This window comes from Erpetoichthys calabaricus, chromosome 11 (assembly GCF_900747795.2).
Source record: "Erpetoichthys calabaricus chromosome 11, fErpCal1.3, whole genome shotgun sequence".
Lineage (NCBI taxonomy): Eukaryota > Metazoa > Chordata > Cladistia > Polypteriformes > Polypteridae > Erpetoichthys > Erpetoichthys calabaricus.
The window spans coordinates 13496315-13520084 of NC_041404.2; the positions used below are offsets into that span (position 1 = coordinate 13496315).

The window sequence follows — 23770 nt, forward strand, 5'->3', positions numbered from 1 at the left end:
TCAAAGCGCTCTGCCTGCCTCCTGGTTACAGGTTACTCTTAGTCACCACTAAATTAATTCTATTCACTGTTTGTGTTCAGTGTCCTCCTTTTTATATCAGAATATCAAACTGCAATGCTTCTATTGGTTAGAGATGGTCACCTGTTTGGCCACAAGACTTCCATACTCATGGGGTGACTAACCTTCCTGTCAGTGTTTGATTTCCTCATTTTAGTGCACTTTGGGCCATTTAGACTGTCTAATCAGTGTTTCGCCACTCGTGCATGAGGATGGCTCCATCTAGCAGGGAATTAATAAATGCCATCTGAGCAGGTGCACACTGAAGCCATCTATAATCATTAAACCTGATTAATCCAGTTCAGGGCAGCAGGAGGTCAAAGCCTATCCTTGTATCTTTGAGCTCACTGCAACCCTTGGTAGTGTGACAGTCTATCACAAGGCACACTCAAACATACCATCATCAATTTAATTTGAATTTACAGAGTACTAACTGGAACCTGGTGGAATCAATAATTTGAACCTTTATTTCCATCATATCCCCCCTTACATAAGTCAATTAATTCAACATTTTGAATTTTTCTCTTGGGCAGTATAAGAACAATATGATTAGCAGTAGCACACCTTTCTCACAGCTCTAGGAAAACCAAGATCAATACCTAGCTTGGTCAGGTCACTAGGTTAACATGTTCAAATGGTGTCCATATACGTTTTTCTGGGTACTTTGGTCTTATCGCACATCCTCTAGAGGTGCAGTTAGTTAAACTGGTAATTCTAATTTGGTGTGCATATGTGTGTCATTATGTCCCAAGGTGGACCGTGTGCAACCTTGTGTGGAGCATTGCTGGGACAATGTTTACCTTTTATGGGGCTGAACGTTAAAAAGTGGATGGATGGATTTTGCTAATTTATTGTTCATTAGTTCTTAAAAGCCTAACTATTTATAAGACTGGCTAAACCAACACAGCAGAACCTAGCAAAGATGGCTGACACAGTCTGGATTGCACACAACAAGCAATTATTGTTGATATGTGACTGCAGTTCTCTGGTACATGTACATAGTACATATATTGTATCAGGTCAAGTTTGGCATAGTGCCTGAGAAGGTAGTCTGACGAGCCACACTGGCTTATCACATGACACCAAACAAGTCACATGACCTGTCAACATGTTGCATTGGATTACATATGAGCTTGGATTTCCCCTTAGCACCTCCTGCTTTGGACTGAAAACAAAGAAAACTAATTCCTAATGCCTTAACTCATCAAGAGACCTAACTATCTGAAAAATTAGAGCTAAGGGTGACCTGTGATTGATTTTGGTGTTCTGCTGTTATATAGAAGGAGGAGATTTAGGTGACAAGTAATCTGGAGATGAAGCATAGTCATGAAACAGCCAAGATCCAATGCCAAAAAGGTCATTCCAACCAATACATTGAAAACAAAACACAAAACAAAATCATAGTTAAAGGGTCGAAAGCAGAAGTCGATAACCAGCCATACAAAGTCTTGATGATCATATTTAGTTTTTGATTTATTTCTATAGGCTCAGACAACCACTTAGTAACAGTACACAAACTCTGGCCAAATACAGTCTTTGATTCATGTTTGTTTCTTCCTAATCTGAAAATTACACTTGGCTTACATGATTTATTACTGGGCATGAGTTCAAGTCGGCATTGTCAAATTACGTTTTGCATTTGTGTTTTTGAGCAATGAATTATCATTCTCTACAACCGCAAATATAATGTTTGGGTGGTGTCATGTATTGCATATTGTGCTGTTAATTGCAATTTTTTTTGTTTTGTGCAAGGATGTTAACACCAAGAGAAATTCCTAGCTACTATGTTGCCTGGCAATAAAGTCAAAATTCAGTTAATTTCAATTCAATTCAAAATTAAAGTCATCCAGGAAAATAATATGTCTTTACAATAAAGCATGAAAAGTTTTAACAACCAAAAAACAAAGAGAAACCCAGGAACAGCGTCCATGTCCATTTGACCTTGGCTTCAACTACCCATAAGCCATCACAAACATGTTGGATTGCTGTCCATTGCTGTTACTGTGTAATTTTCAAATCACCTCTAATTTTTGATTTACCCTCATATGCTGTATTTTCCTCTTTTCTATGTCTAACAGCCACTACTGATGGCAAAACAAATCTCCAGTATGGGAAGAAAGATTCATGCATGCTCTGTCAAGAAAACAGACAGATTTCAACTTATATTTTATATATTTATTGGGTACTTATCTGAAAAATATTATGCTTATGAAATATGATCTACAATTAGCCATTGACCATCCACAACCAGCAAATAACAATAAGCCATCAATTGATGCAATTTTTATATTACATGAGTTGGAGTCTGGTGTCTATGAAAGCTATTTCAGCCATCATAAGTCTGTGAGTTTTTAACCACATGATATTGTAATATGCTATTAAAAATTTATTTTATGCACTCTACTAATACATCCATCCATCCATCCATCCATTTTCCAACCCGCTGAATCCGAACACAGGGTCACGGGGGTCTGCTAGAGCCAATCCCAGACAACACAGGGCACAAGGCAGGAACCAATCCCGGGCAGGGTGCCAACCCACCGCAGAACACACACAAACACACCCACGCACCAAGCACGCACTAGGGCCAATTTAGAATCGCCAATCCACCTAACCGGCATGTCTTTGGACTGTGGGAGGAAACCGGAGCACCCGGAGGAAACCCACGCAGACACGGGGAGAACATGCAAACTCCACGCAGGGAGGACCCGGGAAGCGAACCCGGGTCTCCTAACTGCAAGGCAGCAGCGCTACCACTGCACCACCGTGCCACCCCTCTGCTAATACATGTCATTTCATTTTATTATGACTCAGGTTGGACGGTTGGGAGACAAAGTCAGAGTGGCAAGATTGCATTGGTTTGGACATGTGCAGAGGAGAGATGCTGGGTATATTGGGAGAAGGATGCTAAGGATAGAGCTGTCAGGGAAGAGAAAAAGAGGAAGGCCTAAGCGAAGGTTTATGGATGTGGTGAGAGAGGACATGCAGGTGATGATGTAACAGAGCAAGATGCAGAGGACAGAAAGTTATAGAAAAAGATGATCTGCTATGGCAACCCTTAACGGGAGCAGCCAAAAGAAGAAGAAGATTTTTTAATATAATTCAATGTTACAAAAGTAACAAAAATATTAATATATCTCTTTTTGATTAAGTAAATAAAAGAAAATGTAATACTCCAACCATCAGAACAGTTAACCAAGTTCCTGAATGCACCTGAATGCTATGCCGGGTGTACATTGTCTATCTTGTTTTGTTCAGCTAATTACATTCTTTGTACTGTACATCTGTACTTCGAGTTTAGGCTCTGGGGTTTGAACCGATTTTAGGAAGGAGCCATAATGAGTGCCAAGAATAGATCCAGTTTGGTAGGAACCTCATTACGTGGTGCTTTCAAATAATGTCTCTCACTGTATGTGTAAAATGCTTTGGAATGTTTTCACTATGATGCTTTATAAAAGAAAGGTTGTTCATCAGCCATGCAGTCATGTTCAAGATGTTTGTGGTTTAGCTAGACCAATGGTAAAATCTGCTCAATTTTTGTTTTTCTAGATGGTTCCTCAAGACTTACCCTGGTAATGCTGGATGTCCACCTCCTGACAACCACCGTTTTCCAACTTCCATTGGTAAGCTGTCTTGATTTGGTTTCTTTTTCATTTGTGTAGACTTCTAGGCTCATTGGGCAGTGATACTACTATTAAATAATGTAGTTCTGAGGGAGGACATGAGATTTGGGCACAACACAAGCCAGTGTTAAGAGGTAAAGCTGAGAAGCACAGTCAGAGAGATCTGTTTCAGAAGAATATTTCCCAAGCTTTAAGGAGTTTAGGAGGACACATGTACCAGGACTTTCATCTTGGGGTATTGCTCAACATTACCAGACATTTAGGAAGTGAATATTATGTCGACAGAAGTTGTTTTATAATTGCTTTATAAAGTTTTTGATGGTACACAGGGTTTTGGTATTTAGTAGAAAACCAGATACCCTTGTAGCAGATCATTTGAGGTGAGGTTTTAAAATTCCATTACTGTGAAACATAACAGAAGTTGTGGACTATTGAAAGAGATGCTGCTGGAGTGGGAACATTTATTTGTCTCTCTGTCTCTATGCTTGTTTTATATTTCTCACATGATCTCCACTCTGTAAATCTAAATCAAAACTTACCCAATTCTGGTGTGTATGTCACTATACTGTACACTATCCCGCTATACTATACACTATACTGTACACTATCCCGCTAATTTCCATCTTTCAGGCACTGGCAGCTGCATTGCTTTGGTGGACAGCAAGACACTGGAGACTGACGAACTCAGTTTCAAAAGAGGTGATCGCATTGAGGTTATGGGATTTCTGCTATCCAGCCTCGACTGGTTTGTGGGCAAAAACATCTCAACTGGGAAAAGAGGCTTTGTCCAGAAAAAGCAGGTGGAGCCAGTGCATGTGCGACCTCTGTAAGTCAAAGGCTGGTAGGGTTTTGAGAACACCGGGCTTTAGGGGGATCATCCCAATTATATGATGTGTTCCAAAGTAGAAGTTTCTCTGGTCATTTGTTTTTGTGTAACTAAATTGCTTGTATTTGCACCTCTGACTTCTAATCTCCAGTTTTATGTATTTGCTCTTTGAACTTACCTTTATATTAATTGGCACCAAGGAAGGTGGAGGAACCAAGGGCCCATCAAACTACTAACCTGTTGGTACCTTTTGTTATGCCAGCCCTGATATTACCTTTGATGCCACACAGGCTTTACCTGAGTGCAGATTAATTCACACAGACCTCATATGTGTGCATCTTGTTTTATTTCCTTCATCTACAGGGATGCTTGGTTACTGTTTGTGAGTGAAGATGAGATGAAATCACTGACCTTGTCTGATCCTAGTGATGGACGAGGCTGCCAGAGTCTCCTCGGCGAGCTTTTAAAAAGTGACATCAGCACAGTTTACAGATTGAGTAAGAATTAAATGATTTCTTTTTATAGCTAATAATATTTGAAAGGATAGTACTCTGGTCTATGTGCATAACTTTGAAAAATTCATCTACAAATAACAAAAAGTTAGCTGACACTGTCAGTGCTTAGTACATCCTGAACAATGTTTAGTATTGGGTAGTGCATTATGATGGTACTGTAGTGAAAGCTGATCAATATTTGTTTCCTAATGTGTGTTATCTGGGGATATGTTTATTCAACCTGCCTATGCAAGTGAGGAAGCAGGTGATGCACTGAAGATCTAAAAATGGCTTTGGGCCGTCTTTCATGTGTACAGAAGCAGAGCTCCAGACTGACCAATATAGCGTTACATTTCCTATGAAATGATCATGTGAGGATATATTTATTTTATAGTTGACAGCAAGTTGTTTTTGTATTTTTACTTTACCAGACAGTAATGTTGAACATGTAAGCTTATGTTGTAGGCAGACATTTAATCTTACTATTGCTATCAACAGTTTGGAGTCAATCCAATGTACCTTTGGAGTACCACAAGAGGGCAGCACATGCTTTTCACATGGCTCTCTATTGTGCAGACAAAGCAATCAGTTAATTTTGACTATCTATCTATCTATCTATCTATCTATCTATCTATCTATCTATCTATCTATCTATCTATCTATCTATCTATCTATCTATCTATCTATCTATCTATCTATCTATCTATCTATCTCATTTCAGTTATGTAAAAGTGATAAAGTGGCTACAGTATATTCAACATTCATTATTTAGATGATTCTGAGAAAGCTAATTTCATTTCACTTTAATACATTCTTATAATGTGCACTTCTGTTGAGAAGTCTTCTAACACTACAGTATATTTAAAATAGAGTGTAAAATTACACTCAAAAACTGTGGGGTTGGGGAAAGGCAGGTGTGCATTTTTATTTTGGAAATAGACATTTTTTTCCCTTTTCATAGATACATATGCTGTACATATAAATATATAGTGCATTTATCCAAGGAACTTTTTTATATTAATACTTTTTATAGCATCCAAGCTATAACAGAGAAAAGATAAATAATAATATTAGCCTGGCCAATGTCCTCATGAGTTCAGTCCAGGTACTTTGGTTTAGGTAAGGACTCATTATCAAAATGAAGCTGTTTTTCTTTGCGTAGTCCCCAACTTTCCCAATCTTCTTCTTCTTTCGGCTGCTCCCGTTAGGGGTTGCCACAGTGGATCATCTTCTTCCATATCTTTCTGTCCTCTGCATCTTGTTCTGTTACACCCATCACCTGCATGTCCTCTCTCACCACATCCATAAATCTTCTCTTAGGCCTTCCACTTTTTCTCTTGCCTGGCAGCTCTATCCTTAGCATCCTTCTCCCAATATATTCAGCATCTTTCCTCTGCACATGTCCAAACCAATGCAATCTCGCCTCTCTGACTTTGTCTCCCAACCGTCCAACTTGAGCTGACCCTCTAATGTACTCATTTCTAATCCTATCCATCCTCGTCACACCCAGTGCGAATCTTAGCATCTTTAACTCTGTCACCTCCAGCTCTGTCTCCTGCTTTTGGGTCAGTGCCACCGTCTCCAACCCATATAACATAGCTGGTCTCACTACTCCAATGGTTTTGATAAATTAAATACTAAAATATTTTAATGTGGTGGAGTTCTATTTTTACTATGAGATGATGACTTACTGTATATTGATCAGGTATAAAGAAATCCCAGGTTTAACAGTCTTACTTATCGTATCCCGCTAATGAAATAACTTGCCTAATGCTTCTTTTTTCTTTCTCCTTCAGACAGGCTTGCTGGTTGTGAATTTCCAGATGTGAAGAACAAACCAAAGCCAGGTGAGAAACTCAGTGTGCACACAGAAATATTGGTTCTACCTTAACAGTAGTTCCTCTTTATGAATTTAAGAAATTATTCTGTTACTTCAAGCATTCTCTCTGCATTACAGTCTTTAAGCTTTTCAGGGACACAAGCTGGGCACAACCAAAGATTGTGAAGACAGAGGTACATCTGGTATCTTTTTTCAAAGACTTCACTGTTAACCAAGCTGCTCTTAGGGAGGCCTACTATGATAGATTTATGTTCAAGCTCTGTAGGGGTCATCATTGTAAAAAGCTGTTTATAAATCAAGGGATGAGTTGCCAAAAATACTCCACAAAGAATTTATTTGTCCTTGCTTATGATGTTATGGAGAAAACACCTCCCTCTGTTGTGTGTGTTGAAATAGATCTCTAATCCTACTGTTTCAAACTACCATTAATATCCATCACTCAGAAAAGTGGGGTGGGAATCCATCCAATATTAGGGTGTTAGTAGCCCAATCCCGGAAATTTAAAACTCTCAGAACAAACACCAATCCAGTCATCATAGAACAGTTTATGGTCACCAAGTGAATGAACGTCCAAAGAAAAAGTGGCAGAGATACAGGAAGAATGTACAGCCTCAACATAGACAGAGACCAATCTGGGATTTGAATCATAGATTCTGGAGCTGGGAGGCAGCAGCACTAAGCATTATGCCACTCAGTAAAGGGTTTCACATTTATAAAATGAGTTCATCAGTAACAGAAAAGTGAAAAAATGCAAATTTGAAACAAACATTTTCAAACAATGCATGCTGCTTTTATACCTAAATGTAATCAGTCCAGTACTCTGTTTTTGTGCACTTTTTCTTGTTGTTGCCTTTCAAAAATTTGTGAGGGTTTTTGAGCATGGGATTCTATAAAATATTTTCTTTATAAATGCACTAAATAGATTTAGGACCTCTGGATTTTTACATGTACTGGTAAGGTTGTTAGTGCTGCAGAGTACAGATGAGAATGCAGAACAATTCTTCATTTACACAGAGTTATGCACAAATGTCTTAGTCCATTCCACAGAAACATTTTAATTTGAAAGAAATTTGAGAAATCAACAAACCTGGCTTAAATATCTGTTCTGCTAGTATTGTAGCCCTATCAATGATCAGTTGTCCCCTTTATGAATAAATCTATGGACCTTTAACCAATGGAGCTGCAGTTATTAAGATGCTCTGATAATGGCTAATTACACTCTATTGGCATAGTGACTACAACTGCTATCTCACACAACTAGAGTCTTTGTCTGGATATAGTCTGGGCAGAGTTTTCATGTTCCTCTAATGGTTTAATTTCTGAATTTTGAAGATGTACATGCTTTTACATGGTGACTCTATATTGCCCAGTATGGTTGAATACAGGTGTTTGTGAGTGAGTCCTACTGGCATCCCATTCAGGATTGTTTTGTGACTTGTGCCCATTTCTGTCCAGATCGGCTCTGGCCTAACTCCCCCAATACCATAGCCCCACCTGCACTAGATAGATTAGAATATGAATATTAATAGCTAATAATCACATTTTCTCTTTTCCAGAAGACAGAGACTCACAAAGAGTTCTGGGACGATCTCCTTCTGAAAAACTCCAAAATGGCCTTCGTGATGACCCTTCTAAAGAAGCATCCCCTTGCAGCTTAACAGGTAGCGCATACCTACCCTTCTGTTTGGAAGACACTTTTCAAGAAATGGACACCCCCGAAGATGACCCAAGATTCTTGGTGGACCTAAACACTTGGGATGTGGAGAACTTGGAGGCATTTGATCCGTTGCTCAATTACCTCAACCAGGACACATTTGTTGTGCCATTCCTCACCTTATATGACCTCTCCTTCTCCTTCCTGAAGTCCACATTTTATGGTTTTTCAGAAGAAGAGGACCTTGTTCAGTATTTGGAATGTGCCCGTGAGTGGGCAAGAAGGAGTAGGATGCTCTGGGCGCTCAGGAGGATCTGCTTTCTGCTGGGTAGACTATGTGCCAAAAAGCTGAAGTTTTCCCAGGCTAGGGTTTACTTTGAGGAATCCTTGGCTGTATCAGTCAGTGGATTTGCTGACCCCTTTCTATTAAGTGCCTTGTATGTAAATCTGGCTGCCATCTATCTGAAACAGAAAAACCCAGAGAAGTTAGAGTGCATCTTAGAGAAAGCCAACACACTGCTGGTGTGCATGCCGCAGCACCTCTTTAGCTCAGTGCATGAGTTTGAGGTTCTGAAGCTTGTCTTGAGGAAAGCCATCATGAGCAAGGACACACATCTGGAAGCCCGCTGCTGCTTCCTGGCCTCTGTACTCTTTTTAAAACTACACAAGAATGATGAAGCTCTGCCATTTGTGGAGCGCCTGCAGTTTCTTTCCATCAGTCTGTCTACTCACAGAGCTGTGGCTCCCATGGACCTCAACTGGATGCTTTGTAAATTATACTCCAAAAAGTACCTGCCACATCTGGCCTTGGCATCGCTTAGGCTAGTACCAGCTCAAGCTGCTTCACCGGAGGCCGCCCTTCACAAGGTGGAGCTTTTTATTAAAAACAATTTCCGCCTGTATGGCCATGGTGCTGCTGATGAGGCGCCCCTGCATGCGCAGGTCACACTGTATCTTAAAGAAGCCCTTGACGTGGCCAAGCTAAATGGAGACATTAAAGCAGAGCGAGACCTGTGTCTTTGTCTGGTCAGTATTTTCCAACAGTACAAGGCATTTGGGGAAGCAGTCCGATATGCTGAGGCTGCAATGGTCACTAGCAGACAAATAAATGAAGAGGAAGCCTTCAGAGCTGCAGTGCTGCTGGCCTGGCTGCACATCCTCAATGGGCAGAGGGACCTTGCCAAAGAAATGCTCAGGCAGCTGCTTGAGTGGCTACATGAGACTGATGGTCCCACACAACAGGGGGTGGTACATAACCTGCTGGCTATCTGCCTGAGTGAAGAAAATGATGTCCAGGGAGCTGCCAGAAACTTTCACTGGGCAATGAGAAATGCACAGGAGACAGGAAACAAGAGGAATCAAGCCCTGGCACTGGCCAACCTTGGCTGCCTCACCCTGGCCATCAAGGCCTACACCCTGGCAGAAAAATACCTGCTTGAGGCACTAAGACTGTTTGCTGGACTTCTGGACAGTGGGACTGATGCTGAGCATGTGCAGGTGTGTCTTTGGCTGGCCACATGCTATGTAGACTCACAAAGGCCAGAGGATGCAAGGTTATGCTATGAGATTGGTTTGCTGATGGCAATGGCTGCTAAAAACATGCAGAGTAAGTAAAGAGGGAAACCAAGGGAGTGGAAATGGTGAGGGGGGATCTAACAGGAGTGGCAGATGGGGTTTTAGTGACAAAGAGACAACGCAGGGCATAGGGTTTCAAAATGCAGTGTGTTTGCCTCACTCTCAAAATGAGAATCACACCCATCAAATTTGTATGAGTGCCCACAGATGGCAATGGAGTCAACTCCTCAACCTGCAGGTCAAGGTACAGTGGGATAAGAGGTCTGTTTGAGAGTGACTTCCAAAGGTTTGGCTTCCCCCCTCCCTCTCCTTCCAAACCTGTCTATTGTTTGCCTCATCAGAGAGGCAGTTGGTTTCAAAATGGTACAAATTGATCATCCATGTGGTTCCCCAGGGGATGTTTCATGACAGTGGTATCCCATATAATGACCTGCCCTCTTGTAAGGGGGTACCTTTATAGATTTGTACTCAAAAAAAGTATCTGGCACATCTTATCTAGATATTACTCATTTCAGAACCAAATAAAGTTCCTTATCTCATTCTTCTGGACACACTGAATTTTGAACATACTGGGTTTATATTGGTCAAAGTCAGTCTAAAATAAAATTAGTGGCCATCAGAGAATGGCATCAAAAGGGACTGTTGAAGTGTCTCTGCTCGCTGATCACAGACAGTTTCAGAAATAGAACATCCTGGTACAAGCGTTTTCATTTCATTCATTCATTCATAACTTAAAATTTTTAAAGCATGCTTAATTCAAGTTAGAGCCGCAGTAGGCCAGAGCCTATACTGGGAGCACTGGGTGCAAGACAACTATCTCATGCTCACACCCACATTCACACTAAGCCAAAGTGTCTTTGAAAATGTGGGAGGAAAACCCACAGAAGAAAAAACATACAGACAAAGAGAGAACATGCAAACACTGCACAGACCTGCAAGTAGACACTGGATTTGAAACCAGGCACATACTGGAGCAATAATCAATGGACAATTATGCTGCCATTCATTCATTCATTCAGTCAATCAGCACAGGGTAGAAGTGAATTCAAACCTGTCCCAGTAGCATGATCTGCAAGGCTTGAACCAGAGACGAGTGAAACAAGCAAGTTTTGATTCTCATATAGTTTCACAAAAACTGACACTAACATTCATTTTTCAGGCACACAAAACCAACTAAAAATAGTTTTTGGAGGCTTTAAAGTTTTTTATGGGATGGAAGATAAGGAATATGTTGTTTTCCAAAAGCCTTGTTCACACTTTGGTGTTTACTTGTGTTCTTTTCTTCAGCTGTATAATGCAGGTGGTCTGTCACAGGCCGCTAACATCAATGCTATTTATGCCTCTCATGGAAGGGTGCATTGCATTTTTTAAAAATGTATCACAATGCATATTTTCCACATGAAGACACACTAAAATGCACAATCATGCACATTGCTTTATTGTTTTCACTATTTCACTACACAGGATTGATCTAAGAAAATGTTTTTGGGTTGTAGTGGACATTAAAAGAAACCATTAAAGTGTTGCATCTATTAACACACTCTGCTCCTTTCAGTGGGTGATATTATAAAGTTGATATTTTAATTTTTTTCTTTGTAAAAGGAGAAGTTTGAATTTAATGATGTTTTCTGTTGTTCAAACATTTAACACACAGGAAATTAGCAAATATCAATATGCAACATCCAAGGTGGATGAGTTATCCGGAAGTGGCAAATCTGTCTGGTTACCCTCTTGGGTACTGATTCTCATTCCTTATCTTGAACACCAGTAGCACAAGATGCTGCCTCATTTTTCCTTCTTTATTTTTGAAAGCCCACTGTCATGACAGATGGGCACTGGTCAAAAGCAGACTTTTGATTTTTTTCAAAAGCAACTGACATTAAAAACTTTATGCAAATATAACAATTATTAAAATCTTGATAAACCATTTGCAGTAAATGTTTAACATGTTTTAGGAAAAAAGAGCACTTTGGAAGAAAAATGTTAATTGTTAAAAATATACATAACCCATATGAAAATGGGCTGAATTAGCAACTTGAGTCTTGGGGAATGTTGTGCTGAGTTAAGTATGATGCACCTTCACTTCATAAAGATGGGATCTTCTTACAGCTTGATGATTTTGCTTGTAAGCTGCCTATCAACCAAACAGCATGGACTGTGAGCAGAAACTCACACAAGGACAGGCAAAGCATGTAACCTCCTGAGAGACAGCATGAACTGGACTGGACCTCAAAGCAACCGACTAAAATAAAAATCTCATGTACGGTAGCCTTTCTCAGAAGACAACAGTGTTGGGCAGATCTTTTTATCTTGTATCTGCTTATTGTAAGTGGTTTGCTGGTTATCATTCAAAATCAATTAAGTAAACGTCTAAGTCATAATAGTGTAATTTTTAAACAATGGAGAAGTTTATTTAGTGAATGATTGCAATGAAAGAAAGTTACTGAAAAAGCCCAGAGATAAGAACCACTGAGCTTGAGGGGGTAGCTGGGTGCCCTTAATTTGCACTTTTTTTCTTATCAGTAAATGCATAAATGCCAACTAACCATCTCATGTACTGCTCCCTGTAGGTCAACTACTGGCTGCTCAGGCTCTGAGCTGTTTTTATGAACGGGTCCTGCCAAACCACAGCTGCTGCATCCTCTACTATGAGCACTGTCTCACTTTGTCCCAGCAGCTGAAGAGTAAACAGCTTGAGGGGTCACTGTTGGATATCCTGAGTGAGTTGTACCTGTCACTGCATGATGAAAAGTAAGCACGTTTGTCTTCCACTTGCAGTTTGGGTTTTAATATGTCTTACAATTGTTATTCCAGATGATCCGCTCAAAAACTATAACTTACAAAAGACTGAGACCTTCCAAGTATAAATTGTAAAACATGATAAAACTTTTTATTCTCAGTACAACTTAATCCATTTCAGGACTGGCTTTGTGAATATCGCACATTCATCCATGTATTCATCCCTTAAGCTCCAAGCAGAAGAGAATGCCATCAAGATACCTGTAACACTCAATGGATAAAACTAAACACCACTTAGTCATCACTTAGTCAGCCATCTGTGTCAGCCAGGCCTTCTTTGAACACACAATACTGATACTTACATGGTGCTTGTCATAGTCACATCATCAGATGCAACACAAATGCAAAATGTAGGGAAAAAATTAAAACAGTGATAGACAACCATATATTTATTTGTAACACTCTCCTCATATTGGCAGATGTAATGATGGGCTGCCTCATGGATACACCCACCTAGAACAGAATGTTGGTTGTTGTCTGTGTGGGACTCACAAGATTTCCCTTTGTGTATGTAGCTTTCGTTTTTTTTGTCTGATTATTCTGGTTTTCCTCCCACTCCCCACAATATGATCATGTTAGGATAAGTGGTGATTTTAAACTAGCCCTATGTGGGTGGGTACAGTATGCGAGTTGTCCTTGAGATAGACAGGCACTTTATTCAGGGTTGGTGTCTGCCTCACATTGCAATGATGCTGGGGTACAATCCGGCTCGCCATGACCATGAATTAAATTAAGTGGGTTTGAGAATGCTATTTTTATGTTTTCTTTGCTCAAATAGCACACGTTCAGGGAGAACCTGAAAGGCTTGCTATTGGCCACAAAGGAAAAGTCAACACCTTTGACAATGCCTCAGTTAACCTTAATAGTTTTAAACCAGGAGTGGGCAGTATTGGTCCTGGAAGGCTGCAGTGGATACAAATTTTTGTTCTGTTTCTGAGAGATCAATTATTGCTGATGAAGCACTTATTGCTCAAGTGACATTTTTCTGTTTCATTTTAGTGCTCTCACTTGTTAAGCCCCCCCCCCCCCCCCAATTGCTTATTTCAGTGTTAAACAGCTGAATTCACTATTTTTAATGGCTCCTTATAATAATAAGATGCAAATGACAAAGGAACCATCAGTTCTCCATCTAACCTGTTACCATTTACACTTGTGTGGAATCATTATGCACTATTTGGTAAATAAAACACTTAAAAGAAAATGTGACAGACTGAAAATTATGTGTTTTACGCTTCACATCATTTAGATGATATCCTTGGAAAGGAAAAAAAATCTAAGATATAAAAACATTATATTTCAGACTAACAAGCTGTAAAATGAAATAATGTTTTAGATTGGCAGGGATTGGTTTCTAATTAAGCAATTGGCTGGAATGAAAACCTACAGCCACTGTGGCGTGATGTGAGATTTTGCATATAAGTTGATAAATATTTTGTATGTCTTTATTTGTAACTTAGGCAAAGCAATGTAATATTAGTGTTACATTATGTGAGAAGCATTCATGTTTACAACTCCACCCCCCCTTTGAATTTTACGACAGAGTTGGGGGGGTGAGTGCCTTAAACCAGCTTGGCAAGTGTTTCACTGCTAAAGTCTTTCAATCCCCGCAAGAAAGCCAAAGAAGATTTACCTTAAAATATGGTCTTGGGGGGTGGCAGGTGTTAAGAGTTTCTATTCCCCCATTGGTCTGAAGTATGGCTGTTTGGAATTGGCTTGTATCAAAAGCTTTTAAGTACCATGACGTCCTATTGGCTCTAGGGGTTGGACAGAGAATCTATAAATTGACTTGCTTAACCTCACACTCTCTCTCTCTTACTAACATCTGATGAAGAAGCATCTCTTACGAAACTGATGAACTGAAAGGACAACACAATGGAGAACACAGCTCGGCAGCCATATTGAACAGACATGTGGCTGAACGCTGACCACAAATGAACTAGAGACATTTTTAAGTAACTAACAAGTCTGTGTGCCGCCTGAAACTACACATAAACATTTAATCAGGTTGTATGGTTGCCAATATTCAAATATACTTTGCATATTGTTATTATTTATGAATATTACCAATAATACATTGTTTAAATTGTAATTTAACTCCTGCTTGTCTTTTACTATACCTAATGGCCTGAGGTTATAGATATAGAAGGGTAGGTGGGGAGAAGTTATATACTATAATACCTTATAAACAGGATTTGAGGCGTTCTGACAGAGGCTACATCTTAATAATACAAAGGAGAAAGTAGAGCAATATATTACACCCCTGTCTTAACCTCTCATTTGGTTGGGTTTGGCTAAAATATCATAGAACAAGGCCTCCCTCCAATTTGCACTGCTACAGTTGATAAAATCTCACTGAAAAACATCTTCCTGAGCAATGTCTTACCTCTGATGTAAAACTTTTCTTAATTATTATCCAACGTGAAGCCTCTCCAGATCCCATCTGCCTCATTTTGTACCAAAAGTAGTTTGCAACCTGATCAGTGAGAGCCAATGTATTGCAAGTTTTTCTCAATCGTTTAGACCCCATTTCTCATTCTCAAAATCTTAAATGAACAGTAAAAGCAGTTCCCATAATACTATATCACCTGTTCAAAGTACCTTGTAAAGCACTCAAACCTACAGCAGGGGTCCCCAACTCCAGACCTGGAGGGCCCCAGTGGCTGCAGGTTGTCATTCTAACCTTTTTCTTAATTAGTGACCTATTTTTTTTTTTGCTAATTAAATTCTTTTGAATTAATTTTAATTGACTTGTTTTTTTAAGATTTGTTCCCTTGAATTTCCTCATTGTCCCTCTGAAGTGCTTCATTTATTTCCTTGAATGGCACCCAAATAGAAATGAAGTGTGAAATGAGTGAGCCAACAGAAGACCAGCTAAATCAGGACATGAAACTCCAACCAATTTCACTCCAACCAGTTGCTTAATTAGGCGCAGAGTCCTGTTGTTAATTAAACCCGTTCTTTAATTCCATGGCTTGTTGCTGCTGTCATTGTGCAATAACAGACTTTTCCAAAATTGTTGATTTTATCTTTTCTAAGAGCACTTGCAAAATGTTTTTGGGACCTGAGCAGATCAGCATTCCTGAGACCATCGCCTTTCTTTATTTTCAGATATTGTATGATCGACAATGTTGGTTATGTTTTGTTGGTCGTGTTTTAGTTAATTTTGTATCTCATTATTGTTTGGCTGCTAATTAAAGAAAAATAAACAATTAAGGGGTTTGAGTCTTCAAGATCAAGTCAAATAAAATTAAATCAAAAGAAGTTAATTAGGAGCAAAAACAGATCACTAATTAAGAAAAGGGTTAGAATGAAAACCTGCAGCCATTGGTGCCTCCAGGACCGGAGCTGGGGACCCCTGCACTACAGTATATTCCAAAGTGCACAAAGTCAGTCAGTCACCATTATAGTGTTTCCAAATGGATAGCACTCTTTGTTCATTGTGTGGACACTGAAGCACAATCAGACATGTGCTGTAGTGTTCCGAGAATTAAAAATACTGTTCAACACACCCAAATGCAAAAATGTTGTAGTGTAACAGTATTCATATATCTGAGTACAGTGGAAATAAAAAGCAAGTGGGAAATTGTAATCCAGTTTTTATAAGGGGTTTAGGCCCATTTCCTGCAATATATATTGTTTTTGAAAAACAGAAAGGAGAATCACAGAAACAATGTTTAAAAATACATCAAAACTGTGTCAAAATGATGTACTGCTAGAAAAGTTCCTGAAAACTGATTTCTTCACCAAAAGTAGCACACAAACACACACATCACATTACTAGACCTTTGGTAGAACAACCTATACAAACATGTGCTTATTAGAAAAACACAACAAAATGTACTTACTTTTTGCTCTTTTGTTGTTTCATTGTCAAGAGAGAAAATAAAATAAAAAAACAATAAACTTATTTGCAGTAGTATTTCCTACAATACTGCAGTGCATTACACACACCAAAGGAACAGGAATAGAAAAATACTAAATATCTGAAGATGCAAGTCAGTTAGAGATATGGCTTAAAAGATAATAAAGAAAGAAAAAAATCAAGGTCCAACATTGTCCTGCCACATCACCATCAAAGTCACAATAGACATTTTCATTAGCTATACAATGAGGGAAGTATCACCAGGAGTGATTAATCCAACCCTCGGCTGACACAACATTAACATCACCACATGCTTCTGCTGTTACCTGAAGAAGAGCCAAACACTCATAAAGTTGGCAGTCATAAAGCCTCCATTGTCATGTCAAAAAGAATCCTTTGAGTGGATTAAGTAAGTGAGGAGCACAGTGGGGGAAACTGAAAAATAAATTGGGGATGGTCAATGACCGAATTGTGTACTGCAGTGGCTCAATTGAACCTGATGTTATCCAAGAGGATAACAAATGTTGTCTGCTCTGGGTTCTTTCTATGGACAGGTGGAATACGTATGCCATGTAGCGTGCCCAGGAATGTACATGGTGTAGCAGTAGAGGCCCCTATCGACCTCTTGAACCCTCAGGTACCACTCCAAACACCAGGTAAAATTACAATTATTATTTATTTTATAATAATAACGTGCACAAAGCACCCTCCACCCCACACTACTCATACAATACAATCACCAATCCTCTTCTCACAGATGCGTTGCCACCCTTCCACCCAGCTCAGCTCACTCGTCTGGGGTTTCCCATAGTCCTTTATAGTCTCTGACCCGGAAGTGGATCCAGCCCTGCAATCCATGAGTCCTCATCACTTCCGGCTCAGATTAAAAGTCCTTTTCTTCAACCTGGAAGCACGTCGTTCCTTTCGATCATGTGATGAGGACGCACTTCCGGGTTATAGGGCACGTAGCACTCCTCAAGCCTCCCTACAGCGGCTCCTGGTGGTCCCCATGGTATCCAGCAGGGTTGTTTATAAAAACTACAATGTCCATAAGGCCCTGCTGGAATTTGGGGAACTTCCATGTTGTTGGGAGGGCTCCATCTGGAGGTGTGGACAGGAATATTTGGCCGGCCATCCCTCATAATGGTAAATGCTGTAGGGTTCAAGAGTGGCATGGTGATAAAGGATACTATTCGGACTAATTGTAGCACACATGGTGATGTTTACCTCACAATGTCCATTGACCTTCACAAAAGCATAAAGGCCAGTGATGCTCCTGACTTGTCACCTTATGTTAGCCAGGCTGAAGCCAGCCTAATCCATAAAAATATATTATGAATGGCAGCAGTATCACTCTCCAAGTTAGACAGAAAAAGACAACAGCAAATTACTTACAACAAATATACTGTATATTGGTAGAGCTAGATGAGTCAGTGCCACTAAACTGCAGAACAGTGCACAGCAAAAGGTCACATACATCGAAATAAAAATATATGCGTGTATTAGCACTATCATATGTTGTATTGTAGTGGTTAGCTTACTTGCACATATTCATTACACGCTCCTTTGACTCTCACAGATTTTCATTCAAAGTGTACCCTTTACAGCTGCTTCATCCTCAAATGGTTGTGCTGTTAGACATGATTCAGTGTAGACAGACTAACTTGGTGAATGTTATTGAATATTGCTTTGTTGGATGCTATTTTATGTTGTTTTTCCAGCAATTGAATACTATTGTTGGTAACAACCATGTTTGCAAAACAGGTTCCGCTTCAGGTGTGAAGAATTTGTGCCTTCCTATGTTTCCTTATCATCCCACAGTTCTGCAAAACAACACTTGCAAATGGGCTAATTGCTGTATAGTGCATTACCATATAGCCAGAATATAGATTATGTATGTTACAGCACAATATGGTGTAATGAACTGGCAAATCAATGCACACATATGTATTTATATTTCTACACTAATGTATTCAGCGTACAAATGATAATGTATGTGTTTTCATTTCCAAATATCCGTCTAAGTCTTGTTGCACTCTCAGCCCAGCCAAATCAAACAATGGTTCATAACATGGTCAGACAAGGTGGCCCTGATCTTGTCTGAGATCACACTTCTTTGTCTTTGTTCTTGACCTCTTCATCGCCTTCATCCTTAGTCTCGACCTCTGCCTATTCTCATATCCTTCTGTCTCAATGAAGCATTGTCTTCCACTGCTGCCAAGGGCTTGTATGCTCAACTATGCTTATATGAGGGGGAACCCAAAAATAACCGGAATCTGTACCTGGCATGCAATCTAGACTTATTTTCAAATTTTACTGCTAGGTGTAGAATATTCAGTCTGTCAAGTGCCATTGCTCTGTATTGTTCGTAAGGTATTCGGTGTTGTTTTTTTTGGTGCTTATTAAATGTGTTCTGCGATTGTTGTGGTGGGTAATCATAAAGGACAGTGAGTCTGCATTAAATTTTGTTTTCTCTTAGGGAAAACAGCTGCTGAAACTGTAGTGATTCTTGAAACTGCTTTTAAAGAGGAAGCTTTAAGTAAAACACAGGTCTACGAATGGTTTTCCTGTTTCAAATGAGGGGAAATGTCACTTGAAGACCAATCAAGATCTGGCCTCCCACAATTAGGAATGCAATGCAATTTACAATGATTGTCAACGGACTGATGAAGAGATTTCTGAATTGACTTGTGTGTCTTGGAGTTCTTGCCACCTTCCCTACTCACCTGATCTTGTTCCCACATATGAAAAATGAACTCAAAGGAAAGCGTTTTTGTACCATGGAGGAAGTCAAATAAAAATCGCTGCAGGCATTGGACAACATTCTTCTTCAGCAATTCCAAAAATATTTCCAGCGGTGGTAAAACCGTTGGGACAAGTGCATTCACATGGAGAGTACGTTGAAGGAAACTAAAGTTTCAGTAAGTAAAAATTATTAAAACTGTTTTTTTTTTTCAATTCCGGTTATTTTTGGGTACCCCTCGTATATGTGCTTCAGCATTGCTCAGCTATCTGGAAGCTATGATTGTTTCACCTGTGGGAACAATGTGGAGTTAATTATCAATATAGTGTGCTCCATTCTGAATAGCAGTCTTTACTAATTTGTTAACAAATGATCTTAGAGGTGAAGTATACGTATAAAGCTAATATTTGTGTGTAGTGTCTTCCCAAAAGTGTATTCTAGATTTGAAAACAGAGTGTTAAGCAGGAAATTGTGTTTTTGCAGACTTAACTTTGTTGTGCCAGGCTTTAAAAATTGTGTCTGTGGTTACAGATTTTGTGTCTCATAAATTGTGTAAAACTGTAAATATACATTTTAGGTTTGCAACAAAAACAAAACACAGTATAGACTGGAAAAAAATATCTGAAACACAAATACTGAAATCACCAAGGCTAAAATATTCTGTTGTCCATCAATTCTATCCTCTCTGTTAAGTTCAAGATTTCATCAACATCATATCAGTTACCTTGCAAGGTACCAAGGAGAAACCTTCTGGTATGATTCAGCCACCCTTGGAAATCCTCAACTATGATCCCTTAACACGCAGCATTAATTGGCTCCTGTAAGAACATTTGTTTATGGGACTAACATGGCTACATACTTTACACTTTATACCTCTGTGCTGAAACAAATTCCTTAGTTGTGTTGAAAAAGGTGATTAGAGCGTCAGAATCTTCATCAAGATTTGCTGGTGGCCAACAAACTACTCTATCACTACATTGACCTGGTGAAACATAATATTGGTATGTCAGGCCTCACCATTACTCTGTTAATCTCAAAAAAGAGGACATTGCATAGGCCATTCAAGAAGTCAGTAAAATGCTGTTTGTTGTAGGGCCCAAATGGCAGGAACATGGTGGATAACACCATTTTATAATATTGATACGCACATTGTTATACTACCACGTCGCTGCTCTGGCACACCCATTGTGGATGGCCTATGATGGTACTGCCATGTCACCTGATTTATTCAGGCTGAATCCAGTTGTATCCACATACACAAAGTGTAGGGTGTTATTTACCTCAATCTCCACCGCCTTCTGCAAAACACACAGCCTTGTATAACAGTTTAGTTGACACTGCATGCCTCTTCAGCACCCTGCATAGGATTTTGCATAGAATATTTATACAACAAGCAAATGTGCCAATGTGAGTGTAAATTGTACATAACCAAGTGACAAACATACAATCAGCTTTGACCATCATATCATGCTCAAATAAGAACTGCATCTATGAAATGATGGTTGTGTTTTCTGTCTTGCAAAATGTGCTTTAGCATTTGAATCTTGTATAAATACAATGAGATGAAAAATAGTGCTATGGTCAACTGCATTAATGTTGTCACATTCTGTGGTACCATTTTCAAAATGGAGTGATTATTTTGAGAAATGTATCTGAGCAACTGAGAAAAACTGTAATACCACTTACAATGTTCTTATATTCCTTGTTCTTTCTGGGTGGAGCCCCAGGAGGTGGGGCCACCCTAATGTCACTACTACTAGGCTCTCCTTCTGGCTATTAAAGGCTGTGAGGAGGAGAAATTCAGTAGCAGCTCATTGAGTTGTATTAGAGTTGTGTGCAAGAATTGCCTTTCTTGTTATTTTCCTTCTGGTTTCTGGATTTTTGTTTCACATATTGGAACTTGTTTGCTGAGGATTGTCTTTTTGGACAAATTCTTCTGTTTGCTCTGTTGAACATTTTCCGTTTTATTTTCAATTTTTATTATTAAGTCTTTATTTATTAAGATTCTTTGTTGCCTTTCTCCCTACCAGGTTTATGCCAATTCCCTCTCCTGTTGGGCTTTTTGATATGTATTTTGGGAACTTTCTTTATACTTTGAATTGTTAAGCCAGCCTTCTCCACTTTGGCCCTAACCAGACCAAAGCCTACAGGAAGTTGTCTGGGGCAAGTTGGTCTGGGGTGAGTATCTTCAGGGCTGGTGAATTAAGTTTCTGACCTCCTTTACAGTTAGTATTGGAGGCCTCAAACCCTTTTTGACATTTTCAACTCTTCTTCGTACAACATCCTTCATAAAAATCCACTTAAATTCTTTCTGTGACAGAATAGTTGTGCTCATTAATGGCTAGTTACTGTAGGCAGGCATCTACATTTAGCCACATAAGGCCAGGTAAGAAATGTAAGTCCTTGTAGGCTCTGCTATAAGTCCTTCATTTATTTAGCTACTTTCATTAAGTTAAGTGTGAGTGTTTTGAAAGTATCCTTAGCTTTATTAATGGTTTCCTTTTTCTTCTCACAAATAGAGCCTTCTGATTTTTTTTTTTGTGTAATATCGTGGATGCCTGATAATTCTCAAATTCCCTTTGTGTTTCATGAATCTCTACTACTTTATTTTTTCTGTCCAGGGGTGATCCTTTGTCAGGATGCTTCTCTGAAGGCTATACTGTGTTTTCCTTTTAAATTTTAACTTTTCTTAGACTACATAGCAAGCGTAGCCTCTATCCTGGGTAGCCATTGGCACTGTGATTTAAGTGAAAGGTTCTGTCTAACGCATCTGTTTAATTCTCTGTAACACAAAACACGTACAGGGTCTCATCAACTTCATCCCCTGTAATACAAAATATATTAATATTATGCATATTTAAATTTAGCTTTAAAATAAAAATTAGCCAGCTTCTGTAGCCGAGGATCGGATCGCCAAGGTCCCTGCCTTCGGCCACCACCCAACTCACACTGCACCCGACCTCCTTGGCTCCTCCAATAGGTTGTGAGCCCATGGGAAGGGGGACCCACATTGCCTCTTCGGGCTGTGCCCGGCCGAGCCCCATGGGTGCAAGCCCGGCCACCAGGCACTCGCCTCCGAGCCCCAGCTCCAGGCCTGGCTCCAGAGGGGGGCCCCGGTGACCCACGTCCAGGCGAGGGAAAACGCCATCCAAATTTTTTATTCATCATAGGAGGTTATGTTGAATCGCATCGAGAGGAGTCAGATGAGGTGGCTCAGGCATCTGATCAGGATGCCTGCTGGACGCCTCCCTGGTGAGGTGTTTTGGGCACGTCCAACCGGGAGGAGGCCCCGGGGAAGACCCAGGACACGCTGGAGGGACTATGTCTCCCGGTTCGCCTGGGAACACCTTGGGATTCTCCCGGGAGAGCTAGAAGAAGTGGCCGGGGAGAAGGAAGTCTGGGTATCTCTGCTCAAGCTGCTGCGCCCGTGACCTGACTTCGGATAAGCGGAAGAGGATGGATGGATGGATGGATAAAAATTATGAAAGTAATAAATGAAACACTATAGGAAACCAAAACAAAAACTCTAACCTCACACCAGCCATTATAGAACTTAAAGCACCAGATGAACATGTCCTTTTCCTTTATGAATGTTTCATTTACATGACAAGGATGTCAATGTTAACTTCCTTTCATTTCTGCAATTGCACTGTTTCCTACTTGAGTGAAATTTAACAAAATATCCCTGATATCCCTGAACGGTTATGAATGGAAAACTACTTAACCTCCATCAATCAATCGGTCCCTCATTTCTTGAAGAAATTTCACTAAGCAGTCTTTTTTAACCATTTCCAAATTAATTTTCTAACAAAACACAGTGTATCTGCCCACATATCCTTATTAGGTATCTGAGGTGTCAATGAAAAGGTCATATGGGTATTATCAGGGCAGGGAAATGCTCTAACTGAGGCATTGCACCTCTTAACATAGACCCTGCTATGGTGATCTTTCATTGTACACATGATGCTATGATGATTTTGTATTTTTACTGACAGAACCAGTGTGGTCTCATACTACAAGAAATAGTTCTGCAGTGCTTCCATATATCATTTGTTGGTGTGAGGGTGGTCGTGCACCACTGTAGACATTACTAGGGCGACAGCATGGTATACTGTGTGTGGTATTACATTACAGTAAGCTTTGGATTGTTAAAGTCAAACGTGGGAGGCGTGTGTGACTGGGGGGTATGTATTGCTTTTCTCTAAGAGGAGTCATCTTGTATTGTCATAAGCAGTACAATTTTGACATTTTGACTAACATTTCTACATACAGCATCATATTGGTGGCTCATTGCTGC

At 39.8% G+C, this 23770-nt stretch overlaps 1 protein-coding gene across 7 annotated transcripts in view; it reads left to right on the forward strand.

Annotated features, from left to right (window-relative positions):
• The window catches only part of sh3tc2 (SH3 domain and tetratricopeptide repeats 2), a 74496-nt gene that overhangs the window by 40405 nt on the left and 10321 nt on the right, over positions 1 to 23770 (forward strand). For 6 of the 7 annotated variants that reach the window (XR_007936229.1, XM_028812717.2, XM_051933747.1 and 3 more), the window contains exons 8-13: positions 3607 to 3680; positions 4311 to 4506; positions 4870 to 5003; positions 6797 to 6847; positions 8397 to 10100; positions 12640 to 12820. Coding sequence is in view for 6 of the 7 variants with exons in the window: in XM_028812717.2 (XP_028668550.1) it covers positions 3607 to 3680; positions 4311 to 4506; positions 4870 to 5003; positions 6797 to 6847; positions 8397 to 10100; positions 12640 to 12820 (2340 nt within the window). In the remaining variant the exon portion in view is untranslated. The remainder of the gene's footprint in view (positions 1 to 3606; positions 3681 to 4310; positions 4507 to 4869; positions 5004 to 6796; positions 6848 to 8396; positions 10101 to 12639; positions 12821 to 23770) is intronic. The other variant, XM_051933748.1, reaches the window with a different exon arrangement.